Here is a 13019-nt window from a genome sequence, read left to right as displayed (position 1 = left end):
GCCTCCACAAACTCCACTTGTGTTTATTTTGTGGTGCTAGAATTGGGGCTCATGTCCTTGCACAGGCTAGGCAAGTACTCTATCTAACTGCACCCTCAGTCCCTTCAGCTCCATTTGTGGCAAACATCTGCCTTCATGTTAAGTGTGGACATCCTCAGTGGGTATACCTTTTTTACACAGCTGTCAGGTGGCTCCACAAAGCCTTGGGCTTTGATCACTGGTCAGTGTGACTGTCACTCCACTCCCGTTTCCAGAAAGATCCTCAAACCATAAACTCCAATAAGTCCCATGGGAGCTTATGGCCTTTCCAGGTCAAACTACCCCTCCCCCCCAATATCCACAGGGTCTTAGACCAAGAGGTACTGACTTCCAGTCCTAACTGTAGTCCCAGGTCTCATGTACACTGTGGGGAAAAGTCTTTGCTGGGTGCTGGCCTCCTGAGATGAACAGGAGCACTGAGTCTCAAGGGCCACAGGAAAGTCCCCAAAGAGGCAGCTGGTGTTCCGGTAAACTGCATGCCAGCAGCTAACTGCAGGTATCAGGCTTGGGTTCCTGAAGTCCAGCACACCTCACCTCCCATGACAACGGATGGGGTGGCTTCCTAGGGGAAAGCATTGAGCACCCAGGCTGAATCCAAGTCCATTATCAGAACAGCAGCACAGATGTCCATCCTTCTTCTGCTGGTCAGAAGATGGAGTCACCTACTGCCGACCTCCAAGCTGTGCCTAGGACACATGCCTGCCATGTTCCCCCAGCACAGAGCTGTGGCAGGACTAGGTCCCAGTGGCAGAGCCAGAGGGAAGAAGAAGTTCCAGCAGCTTGCAAACCACACCCCCATGGCCATGGTTTTGAAAATGTTTCACCAGAATTGCTGCTTTGGAGACTTGATCTGGTCCCAAGTGCTACTGGACCACTGGTGCTGACACAGGATGGAGGGCAGGAGCAACAGCAGCAGCAGGGTGGTGGTACTAGGCATTCTTGTTGCAGTGGGCTGGGGTGGAAGCCAGGGGACGCCTGTCTTTGACGATGTTCTCCCACTCCCTCTTCACCATGACATAGAGCCGCATTGCTGCCTGGGCATCCTGGATCTGGGTGATATGCAGCAATACTGACTGCCCAGCCGATGACCATACACCCCACGGGCCACACTAGACCAACCCATGACTACTGAGCCTTCAGACCAGCCACTGCACTGGGGCTGTGCAGCTGAGTGAGTGCACGCATTGAGAGAAGACTGCAGTAGGACAGTGTGGACAAGTAAAGTGGACATCCTGTACTTCTGTGACTCAGCTGCTCCCACTTATGGGACAAGAGAAACCCAAAGAAGTAAAGGGTAAACACAAAAGCTAGGAATGCAGAATAAAGGGGCTGGGTGCTCGTCCTGGGGCACAAGGCCCAGACAGGTGAAAAGGGCCCAAGGAGCTGCAAGCCACACAGCAGGCAGGGACAGTCACCCAAAGCAGAGAGCATTAGCAGGGCACCAGCAGGGACAGGACTGAGGCTGTACCATCCAGAGGGCCTCTGCTATGGTCTGCTTGTGCTCTGTCCCTAGGGCTCACATGCTGGTGTACAGTGTTCAGTGTGGGGGTGTCGAGACCTTTGAGACTAGGGCCTGGTAGAGATCATGCGGCAAGCCTTTAGAAGGCTCAGTTCTCAAAGCCCCAGTTACCTCTGGTGAAAGTCAAGTTGTTATAGAGAACAAGACAGTCCCTCCCTCTCTGGCTTCCTGTCTGGCCATGTGATTACTTCCTTTCCTGCCAGGTTCCCACTGTTATGGTGCCATGAGGCTCTCACCAGAGGCTTTGAATCTCTAGAATTGTGAGCTAAATAAACCTCTTTTCTTTATAAAGTCCTCAGGCTCAGGTATTTCATTACAGTAATATGAAATGGACTAACACAACCTTCAATTAAGACTGGTGTACTTCACAATAGTTTTTTGTGTTAATGTTAATTAGTTGAGTGTTAAGTATTTAAGGTTTAATAAATATTTCTTAAGCCCAATCTGCTGTTTCTTTTTCTTTCTGAACTAAGAATCTTCTAAAACAGAAGCTGCCCAGGCTCTACTTCTGTGTCTGTTGTCAGATGACATACACCAGGGTTTTGAGGTTAGGGACAGCCCCCCAGCCCCCAATCCCAAGAACTATCACCCAAGGACACACTTACAGAACAATGCTCTGCCTGCTGAACCTTGATCCCCAGGATTTTCTCGGAAAGTTGTTTTAGAGATGGTCTTCCGCTCTGCAGAGGGAGAAGGAGATGCCTTCAGACTCCACCCAAGTAGGGCTCCACTTTGCAGGGAGGAGCTGGCTAATGAGCACATCCCAGTGGCCTGCAGTCTCAGCCATCAGTCTGTCATGGCTGGTGACACCCACCCCCATGAGTCAATAAAGTAGGAGGCAGGGGCTGGGATATAGCTCAGTGCTGGAGTGCTTTCCTAGCATGAACAAGGCCCTGGGTTCCATCTCCCCCCTAACTGCACCATACACATGGAAGGACACATGGATGACAACATACACACCCTACCTTCTACCCTCAGCACCCTGACCTACTGCAAGATCAGTGTGCAAAAAATTCACCCTTCTCACTCATTTTCAAGGTTAACAATAAATAAAACTCTATTTTTCTTTTATTGCAGGGCTAAGGACTGAACCCAGGACCTTGCACACTCCCAACTACACTGCCAACCCTACAGCACTCCTTTTAAAAGTTAAAGGAAAAACAAAGCAAAATCAAAACCCTTTAATCAGTAAGTCAGTACCAGGGAACAGGATGAACACCTGGATGCCAGGTCTACTGGTAAAATACCTTTACAAGACTCTTGAAAGGTCTGTATTTCTGTGTGTCCCGGATCTTCTTTTTTGGATGATCAAGAAACAGTACCTAGAATATAATGACAAGCTTTTTCATTTTTAATATGTAGCAGTGGAGACCCCTACTTCCCTGACAGGGAATTCCAGTATGTAACACACACATACATAGAAAAAAGGCACAGATCTGAACTTGAACTCTGGAAAGAAATTTATCACCCCGACTTAAGGTGATGCCCAACAGTCAGAATTATATTAATAAAATCTTTAAATCAAGGAAGGAGAAAAAGTCATCAATTAACTGACAATCAACTAATCTCTGTATTTGAGTTGGTTCTACACATTGGGAAGTTAGAAATAAGACTTCCACTGTGCCCTGAGCAGTTCTCTAGAGACTGACACATGGCCTTGCACAAGTGGTCTGCTGGGGGGATGTGCCACGATGGAGAAAATCTTTGAAAGGTGATTCAACATGAGTGGGCAGGTTAGTTGGTGAACACTTATTTTTCTCTTATTATTTTCTCTCTTTTTTTTTTTTTTTTGCAGTACTGGGGTTTGAACTCAGGGCCTTCACCTTGAGCTACTCCACCAGCCCATTTTTGTGAAGGGTTTTTTCGAGATAGAGTCTCATGAACTATTTGTCTGAGTTGGCTTTGAACCGCGATCCTTTTGATCTCTGCCTCCTGAGTAGCTAGGATTACAGGCATGAGTCACTGGCACCTAGCATATTGCTTATCTTTTTGATAGATAGAACCCAGAGCCTCACACATGCTATACTTCTAGCTCCATTTATTTTAAAAGGAAATGAAAACCACCATTTAGAGGTTCCTCAAACACAATGCCTCTAGGGTTTCATGGGATACTCAACAGGCACAGCACCACATACTACGCCCATTCTGTCTGTTGATGAGGTTCTAATCAGCAGGAGTATAAAGGAGCAAAGGATGGAGGCCACATGCCCTGTGATGGGAGGGGCTCCTTAACCTCACCTATCTCCTCCCTAAGTTGGCCAAGATGCAGCCAGCCTGCAAAGGATTCCAATTCAGCGTGGTATGGACACCCTAGGAAATACATCCCTATCCCCAGCTGCCTGGTGGGGGCAGCTGAAGAGACAGTGGCTAGGACTGGCTTGTGCAAACCATGAAATAACAGTTGTCTTCAGCATGCCCTTAATTTCACCAAAGCTCAGTTCTGCTGTCCATAAAAGCAGCATAAACCTCAGATGGTTTCTAACAGAGCAAACAGGATGTGTTTACATAGCATGCTCTAGGGGGACCACTCAACCAGGCTGCTGCCTAGACAGCAGAAAATCACCACACCCAGCCCAGGTAGCAACCGAGGAAAGAACAAAGTGACATCTCTCTCATCAAATAGACTGGGTTCCTGCCTTCCCACTGCTTCCTGCATTTGCCCATGAACTTAAAGACCCATCCCCTGTACCCAGGCTAGGCTTTCCCTAGGATGCTAAGGAGAAACATGAGGCCAGGCTCCCAGCATCAAGGCAATGCTAAACAAGGTGCAAATTGGACACGAGATGAGCGCCACAAGGGCTCTGCCAGCATAAACAAGTTTCATGAGCTGGGGAGCCCTGGTCATGGAGCAGACAAAAGGACATCAGGCCCCCTGCCAGGTGAACAGGTGTCTCTCAAAACACACCTCATGAGCCCCACAGCCAGCCCCCAGTTCATTTCCCTTAGGGCAGAGCTGCCAGACCCCCCGGTACTGGAGCCCCAGTGTAGACAGGGCTCTAAAAATAAAGGCCCAACACAGTCCCTAGAAAACAGCAAGACCTTAATAAGTGGCATTTGATACCATTACTAGAGGGCTCCCAACACAGGACACAAATTCAAGCATTAAAATACTATAATGACACTTCTGGAGCCAGATGGCATGAGGGTGTAGAACACACACGGAAGAGCCTGCAAGCCAAAGTTCCCAGGACGCCCTGCTTCCAGGACCTTTAAATCATTGTGCAGTGCATGCCCCACTAGAATTCTGCCCTTCAGCATTTCTGCAACTTCTCTCTTCACAACTTCAAACTCTTCTCCTGAAAATCAAAACAAAGCAGTTTTTAGCAACACATAAATCACTGTCATTCTTGAGGAAGCCCCTCCCACCCCTGGAAGACTAAAGACAAGAAGGCAGGACTACAAGGCCACACCAAGGGGCAACTGGAAGTCCCCTACCCTGAGAGCCTCACGGGCCCCTGGGGGTGGAAGACTGAAATGACACCATCTCTTAGGTTGTCTACCACTTGGCTCTACACACTGCCACCACAGTCTGCACTGGTGCCAGTCTACTGTTGGCCACAGAACCACAATTTAGAATCTCTCAGAACCATTTGACAGCATGGTCACAACTCCATGTAATAAGTCAGGGTTTGTGCTTTCTGACTTTCCATGTGGAATAAAAACAGGACTAGCCCTCTCCAAAAGATGGTGGGGGTGGGGAACCTGCCTTAGCCCAGGTTCCAAAGGCAGCTTTGTCAGGTCTCCCCAAGCAGATACCCTCTGGCGACCACCCTACCCTAACCCCACCAAGGAAGGGTTCCAGAACCACACTTGTACCATGTGACCCTGCCCAGCCCTGGCCAGAGCAGATTGAACCATGCTCTTTCCAGAAACCAAAATCAAGATGCTGGTCAGTGTCTGGGTCACCAGAGAAGCAGACAGGGCATTGTGCGAAGAGAAGAGGTAGAGGAGACCATGGGGCCTGATTCTTAAAGGGGTCTAGGGCCTCTTTAAGTGGCAGACCTCAGAGCATCCAATGCCTGCACCTGTCACACCACATGCAGACTCAAGTCTCAGTTGCATCGGGGTTGGATCTCTTCTTATCATTTTTTTTTTGGCAGCACTGGGGCCTCACACTTGCTAGGCAGGCATTTTCTTAATGCTTGAGCCACTTCACCAGCCCTTTTTTTTTTGTGATGGGATTTTTCGAGATAGGGTCTCACAAACTGTCTTGGCTTGGAACCATGATCCTCCCGATCTCTGCCTCCCGAATAGCTGGATTACAGGTGTGAGCCACCGGTGCTTGGCTCGTTACTTCTTACAGCCACCTTCCTACCCAGCCTATCACCAGTTCATGACTTTCAACAAGCCTTCTTTCCCTGTTCTATTCTCAATGTTACAGCCACAGGGAATCTGCTAGAAGCTAAGCTAGACCAGATTTCCGAGAGCCTCCCAAAGAGATCCTGTGCTCTGTCTCCCTAAATCCCCAACCTCCTCATCCCCTAATACACTCCATCTTGGGCCCCACTGCCACATAACACAAAGCAATCCAAAGCACCATATTGGTCTTAAGGGAGGTGGGAGGCGCAGAAGCACAAGACGTGTAAGCAGCACAACATCTATGGGAAAGCACCTTTCTATCCAAAGCACTTGCCCCAGGAGAGGAGCATCAGACTCCTGTGGTGCTGAGTGGTGCTGAACAGAAAGGGTCGGGGGGTGAAGGGGGATGAATCCAGTTACTACTCCCCCAACACACTTCTGTACCATGGGTGCCCTACCCTGCTTGAGGTTCTTGGGTCGTATCCCACTGACTGCTGTCCTGTAGTCTGTCACAGGCTCGGTCGGCTTCACATACTTGTCATAAACACACTTCCCATACTGGTTCACGATGGACACGCGGGCTGCGATGCTCTCTTCCCCCTTGGGACCCACGCCCACCATCTCGCAATCCATGGCCAAGGCTTTCGTTAGGCTGAGGGGGGAACCAAAGGCTCTGGTGTAATAAACCGGGGCTCCAGGTCAGCTCTAAGGGATCCATAGGCAAAGCCCTGCCTGTTACCAACCCCCATGGGACACGCTGTGTGGTCATGGTCCTGTGGACCCCTCTTCCCTGAAAAGCCTTGTCTCCAAAAGGTGGAACATTCCCAGTAATGCACCCCAAGCCCAGCATACCCACTGAAGGCCTGCTCCTTCACCAGGGAGATGCTGCTCTCTCTCTGTCCCAGCTGTCTCCGTGCTATCCTGGCTGCCTCTGGGCCAATGGCAGCCTCAATATCTGCTGGGTCCACATCATCGAACCAGATGTCTTCCCTACAAGGCAAGGAAGAGCAGCTGACCACCAGGAAGCTCTAGTTCAACTGTCAGGAGGGACTGCTGTGCTGGTGGGCTGACTATGCAATAAGTGGCAACAAGACTGCTCCCCTACTCCCCGCAAACACCAGCATGCCTACTAATGGATCACCTTCGCGTTTTCCTTTCTTTTTAATTAGCAAATACACTCGTTATCCAAGATTCAGGAACTGCAGATAAATACAAAGAATATAAAACAGAAACATGTAATTCGACTCTGATAGGATGATGGCTGACATTTTCTTTCTAATTATCCAAGTGGTAGGTTTGTTACCAAACAATCAGGAAACACAGATGGGGGCAAGGACTAAAAGTGGGAACAGATCGTCATCTAGCTGCCTGGTAAATTCCAAGTCTTGGGTTTGGCTTCAGTATTGTTCCTTAGAAAGGCCCCTCCTGACCCCAGTGGATGAACGCTCCTCTTATGGTGTGCACCAGGTCCACCCTGACAAGACTCACAGTTACTACAGTAAGGGACCTTCTGTCTGCCTGCTTAGATCGGCCCAAGAGGAAGTGAGGGGCCTTGCCAGCCAAACCACTGCAGACAGTTTGCCAACACAACACAGGGGAGGCATCCAAAACCTCATCCCTTCAAGTGTGTCCTGAACACCAGATGGCAGGAAGCCAGCCTCTGATGTACAGCATGCCCTTCCAGGTGGCCCTCCCCATGAGTGCTTAAGTAGTCACCAGGCACGAAGCCAAATACGCTGTACCTCACTGCCTCCCTGAGGCATGGCCACAGGTGGCCACGTAGGTGCCAAGGATGTTGGGAACCTGCTCCAAGCCACCCAACTAGCAAGAAGCAGGAATGGGTTTCACACTTGGGTCTTTCTGGCTCCAGCACTCCATGCCATAAGTTTTTTTTTTTTTTTTTTTTCTGGCAGTACTGGGGATTAAACATAGGGACTCATACTCTCTAGGTGAGTGCTCTACCACTTAAGCCTCAACCCTGGTCCTTTTTGCTTTTAAGTTTGCTTTTCAGACAGGGATTCAAGCTTTTGCCTGGGCTAGCCTCAGAGTGCAATCCTCCTATACCCCTGGTTCTGGAGTAGCTGTGGAGTAGCACTCTACAGGTGTATGCCACCAATCCAGCCATGCCACAAGATTTTGCTGGTGCTTAGTAAGTACTGAGCTCCGTGGTAGCCCCCAAAAGATGAAGTGACTCAAACAGATCTGCCTTCACTATCCCATACTGTAGTGGAAATAAGAAGCAAGTAAGCAAAGAAACACCAGAGTAAGGCAAAGGGGACTTTGGCAGGTCCACCCTCCTACACAGCCCCCCCAAAAACACAGGCCTGGTGTGGCATTTAGGGCTGTCTGTAGCTTAGACACGGGTGGCAGTCACCACAGCAGAGAATTGCAGAGATGGACAATACTTACTCAGTGGGTGCAGCTGAAGCCGAGGCCACAGCTGCCTCCTTAGCTTTCTGCTTCTTATGCTTGCTGTCCCCTGGTTTTGAAGGAATATCACCATTTGTCCTTTTCTTAGCTCCTTTCTTGTGCTCTGCTCCTTTGGTCTTTGTGGAAGGTAGTGGTACCATCCTATCTCTCTTAGATGCAGAAGCAACAGAGCTCCCGGTGGCCTCCTGGTCTGTCTCTGTTGGCATCTCATCTCCCTTTGATTCATCTGAGTTCTCTTTTCCATTCTGCTGAATAGTTCTGAGCTCCTTTTTGACATCCATTTGAGACATAAGAGGCTTTTCTGGGGCCTGTGTTTTTTGTTTCAGCAGCTAATGGGACCAAACATTTTTAAAAAGCCACGTTTTAATTTGGAAATGACATATAACAGACTGAAAAATTGTGTACAATTATGTACACACGTGTATCATATCTATAAACACTTCTGGCTAGCATCATAGAGGTGAATTTTCAATTGGAAAAGCCCCTTCTCATTCTCACCTGTAAGTCACTAGTGGTGAGAGGCTTTTGTTTTGCTTATTACAATGCATATTTTTACACATGTTCCCTCATTTCTATAAAACTATACTGTAAGTCTCTGTTGAGTGACTAAACACCCCAGAACAGCTGTGAGCCTGAAGAAGAAATAAGCAGCCCATTTTCACTTCTTTAACTAATTTGGAGTTGATCCCTCGGGCTCAGATCAGTGCTGCGCAGGCCACTTCACCTATCTCTGAATGTGTGATCTGCATCCTAGTTCCTTCATTTACAGGCTGTGTGACCTTAGGCCAAGTTCCTTAAGCTTTCTGTGCCTCAATTTCTTCATCTAGGAAACAGGGATAGAAACAGCAATTAAGTCCAAGGGATGTAAGAATTTATGAGCCTGTAAGTGTTGGGCCATCACTGGCAAGAAAGGCAGTAGGTACAACACAGCTTTAAGCGCCTGGACCTCAGGGTCAGACTGCCTGGGTGTTAGCCCCGATTCCCAGCTGCAATTCCTGGTTCATTTAACCTTTCCTCACCTGTAAAAAGGCTCTCACGGTGATGTTATGGTATTACCTAAGAGCACATATACCGCGCAGATCCTATGGCAGGCTGTCCGTAGCAAACTAAGACTTCAATACCAGGGGGCGCACATATGAATAAAATAAAAATTAAAAAAAAAATACCAGGGGGCAGGGGCTATGAATGAATGACTACTTAAATGCCCTGAGCGTCGCTGGAATCCTCGACGTCACGCGTCTGCTATTTGCTGGCCACAAGGACGCCTACCTCCCCTCTGCAGGCCGCTTTTCCTGTGAACGGTTCTGAGAAATTTTGGCTCAAATCGGCCTCCACGGGTGTTTTGGGGCCATTCGCGCGTCCTTTTTTCTTTTGCGTCCTGCGGCCACCCAACCAAAATCCCGGGCTGATGGAGCCTGCCGCCGGGCCCCTCCGGTCTCACCTCTTGCAGCGCCTTCCAATTTTGAGAAAAATCTTCTGGAGCTTTTGGAGGTCGCTCCGCGACAACTCTGGGGTCGCTTCCTGGCCTCCTGCTTCCCCCTTGAGCTTTCTTCTTCCAGAACCTCTTCTTGTTTTTCTTCCGAGCGAGCTTCGTCACAGGCCCCGGCTGGGCCAAGGCGATGCTCGGGACGCACTCGGAAGTCGGGACCTTCATCCTTCTGCCCGGCAGTTCCCGATCCCAGAGCCGGCCCTGAGCTCGTGCCCAGACAAACCCGCGCGCCCCGCCCGGAAGAGACCGTGGAGCAACCCCGGAAGCGACCCCCACGCGCCCCGCGTGCCGCCGCCGCACGCTCCAGCGCCCGGAAGTGCTCTTCTATTTGTGACCGGCTGGAAACCGGGTCGCGGCCTGTGGTTCTGCGCGTCCGAGAGCGGAATGGGCCTGTTCGCCTGCACGGTTATAGGGCTGCCGCCCTGTCGATCAGTGTCTGGAGTCGGCGATGTTGGGTCGGGTTGGGGTTAAGCGCGGGATCTTACCAATATCCGGGGAGGTAGGCTAAAAGCGAGGACGCCGGAAGGGATCTGGGGGACCACTGTCGGTGTGGCACCGAGTCGGGCGGCGGGTGGCCGGAAGGGGGCGCCAGCTGGCGGTCTGTATGATCCGTGGCCTCTGTGTCAGACGTGCTGACGTACTGCGAGCTCTGGTACACACTGGGGAAACTGAGGCCCGTTTACCTAGAACCCTAGGGCTGCAAAGGGATGCGAGAAATTTCCTACAATAACAATAAAGCATTATTTATGGCAATGTATTATTTGTAAGAATATCAACAGTACTAAATAAGTAAATCACTTGCACACCATACTTGCTCCTGCCCCTGACGATGTGTTTGCACACAACACGGAAGAGGCCTCCAGAGGCTTCAAACTTACATTTAAGTCAAGTGTTGGCAGACCTGCATGCCAAAGCCTTTGACAAGCTTCCTCCAGGTGCAATGGAGTCCTAGGCCAGAGTTTCAACAGAAGGGGTTCCACGTGTCAGGTGTGGCCACTCACCCGAATACGCCAAAGAGAAGGACTTACCACTCAGCGCTGGCAGTGGGGAGGGAGGTGAAATAAGGATTTCACCCCGTCTTCAGCCATCTTCGGGGTACAGACATGAGCTTTAGGTTTAAATAGAGAATAGGGGTGGGGAGAGGGGTGTACATAATTAAAGTCTCAGGGCAAGTGTGGTATGGTTAATTACGATCTCAGTTCTGGTTCTGCCAGGGGTTCAGAGAAGTTCTTATCTGGGTCTGCCAGGGGTTCAGAGAAGTTCTTATCGCTGTCATCACATGAGGGGAGCAATCTCGTTCCCATGAGATAATTACCCCTGCTCCAGGGCGTAACCTTATCATCATAGGTAATTGTCATCATTTTGGGGGCGCTCTGTCCTGCCAGGCTCTGTTGTTGGTTTCCTTGGGGATAGTTTCTGTTCCTTGTCATAAAGATGTTATCGACCAATCCTTTCCTTCCCAGAAGCCAAGGTGATTGCAAAGGAGAGAAACTCAAAGTAAAATACGTGAATGCAAAAATGGCAGCAGAGATGACATACTTTTCTCCTGATTTTAGTTGATTAGTTAATTTGTGGGCTCATGTAAGGAGTGGGTGCTTTTTAGCAAAAGCAGTTTCTGAGTACCTGTTATACTAGGTCCTTCCTCTCTCTCTCTCTCTCTCTCTCTCTCTCTCTCTCTCTCTCTTTCTCTTCTGGGATCTCCAGGGAATTTTCATTGGTGTGCTTAAAGGAGGCAAGGCTCCAGTTCTGTGGGTCAGGCAGTAACTGAGAGGTATCACTGTGGCATATCTGCACAGTCCAAGGCAACATAAAATTATAGGAACTCACAAAGAAAGTACAGAAGATTGAAATCCTGAGGCCAGGGGTCAGGATTTGCCACATTTAGAACAACTAAAGTGACAAGCATCAGGAGTGTGTAGCCTCATGGAAGTAAAGATACCTGTGCCATGTGCTGCTGGAAGGTTAAGACAAGGTCAGAGAAGTGAGAGCTGGATGTGGCTTTGAAATTTTGGGGACCTCAGCAATTTCATGGGATGTGGGGGTGGGAGGTGAGGAAGTGAGAAAGCCTCTGGATATGACTTTCACATTATTCTTTAAGAATAAAGAATGGGACAGTGGCAGGAGGACAGTATGAGCCAGGGGAAGGTTGCTGGTGTGAACCATGGGACACCAGAGTCTGTGCAGGCTAATGGGGTGACCTGGTTACTCAGACCTCAATATCTTGTACACCACCTTCTCCTGGGGACATTCTCTATGATAAGACATCCTCCCCTTCTGCCCAGCACACTCTCCTTCTGTGTGCTTCTCCACAACACTCAGCACTTGCCAACACACTATGATGAGTATGTCTGGTGAATTCTCTTCCTCAGAATTTAAACTTCAAGAGATCACAGCAGTGGTCTGTTTGACTCACGGCTGCTTTCCTGATACGCAGCACAGTGCCTGTCTGGCCAAAGCAGGGGCTTTCTAAACATTTGTTGGCTGAATGAATGACTTTGGTAGGATACAGAAATAATGATGCAGGAGGGAGAGAGGAGAATGGAGGGAGCAAAGCTTTGGGAAGGCAAGAGGGTGACAGGGACCCAGAACCACGCTGGCACAACACTCATGGATGGGTTCATCCTCCCCCTGATGCAAAGGAGGAGAGAGTCTGCAATTTTAAGCAGGAAGACAATGGCGAACCACTGTGTCGTCAGCTGAGGATGGTCAGCTTTCTGATGCTGTGACAAATATCTGAGATAATCAACCTACAAGGAGGAAAGATTTATTTCAGCTTATGATTTCAGAGTTTTTGACTGGTGAAGTAGCTCAAATGGTAGAGCCTCTGCCTAGCAAGCGTGAGGCCCTGAGTTCAAACCCCAGCACTGCCAAAAAAATTATATCCTCAGAGGTTTCAGTCCATTGTCACTTGTCCTGTTGTCTTTGGACCTGTGTCGAAGCAGCACATCATGGCAGGAGTACATGACAAAGGAGGCGGCTAGCCTCATGACAGTTGGTAAGCAAAGAATGAGAAGGAAGGGACTGGGGCCTCCTTCCAGGGCTCTCTCCCAATAACCCAACCTCCTCCCACTAGGCCCCATTTCTGAAAGGTTCTACCGTCTCCCAGTACTGCCACAGGCTGGCAACCAAACCTTCAACCCATGAGCCTTTGGGAGACATTCGAGAGCCAAAGAGTAGCTGGGAGCTGGCAGGGTAAGGGGTGTGCAAGAGTGGTTTGGAGCGTGTATGAGAACTTCTCAAGAG

General features: G+C 49.5%; 1 protein-coding gene across 3 annotated transcripts; it reads right to left on the bottom strand.

The window, feature by feature from the left end:
• Nucleotides 1-7: 7 nt before the first annotated feature.
• On the bottom strand, nucleotides 8-10477 carry Rexo4 (REX4 homolog, 3'-5' exonuclease). 3 transcript variants are annotated; one of them, XM_020178999.2, is made up of 8 exons: nucleotides 9729-10415; nucleotides 8267-8616; nucleotides 6710-6847; nucleotides 6316-6509; nucleotides 4766-4854; nucleotides 2806-2880; nucleotides 2164-2238; nucleotides 8-1088 (listed from the first exon to the last, which is right to left on the bottom strand). In XM_020178999.2, the coding sequence occupies exons 1-8, from the start codon at nucleotides 9939-9941 to the stop codon at nucleotides 969-971; spliced, it is 1254 nt and encodes a 417-aa protein (XP_020034588.1). In that variant the 5' UTR covers nucleotides 9942-10415; the 3' UTR covers nucleotides 8-968. The 3 variants fall into 3 exon arrangements, with proteins under 3 accessions (XP_020034588.1, XP_020034589.1, XP_020034590.1); XM_020179000.2 differs by lacking the exon at nucleotides 9729-10415 and adding an exon at nucleotides 9307-9709; XM_020179001.2 differs by lacking the exons at nucleotides 6316-6509; nucleotides 6710-6847 and having other exon boundaries at nucleotides 8267-8436; nucleotides 9703-10477.
• Between the last annotated feature and the right edge of the window lie 2542 nt (nucleotides 10478-13019).

This window comes from Castor canadensis, chromosome 13, assembly GCF_047511655.1.
Source record: "Castor canadensis chromosome 13, mCasCan1.hap1v2, whole genome shotgun sequence".
NCBI lineage: Eukaryota > Metazoa > Chordata > Mammalia > Rodentia > Castoridae > Castor > Castor canadensis.
The sequence above is the reverse complement of the archived record's forward strand: the minus strand, read 5'-3'. Positions and strand labels throughout refer to the sequence as shown.

What these genes read in the sequence shown, in the direction of transcription:
- Rexo4 (XM_020178999.2), bottom strand. Translation starts at nt 9,941, where the DNA reads ATGAAGGTCCCGACTTCCGAGTGCGTCCCGAGCATCGCCTTGGCCCAG. An exon ending in GCTTCAGCTGCACCCACTGA is followed by an intron (nt 6,848 to 8,266) that starts GTAAGTATTGTC and finishes CTTGCCTTGTAG; the next exon opens with GGAAGACATCTGGTTCGATG. An exon ending in ACCCAAGAACCTCAAGCAGG is followed by an intron (nt 4,855 to 6,315) that starts GTAGGGCACCCA and finishes TTTGATTTTCAG; the next exon opens with GAGAAGAGTTTGAAGTTGTG.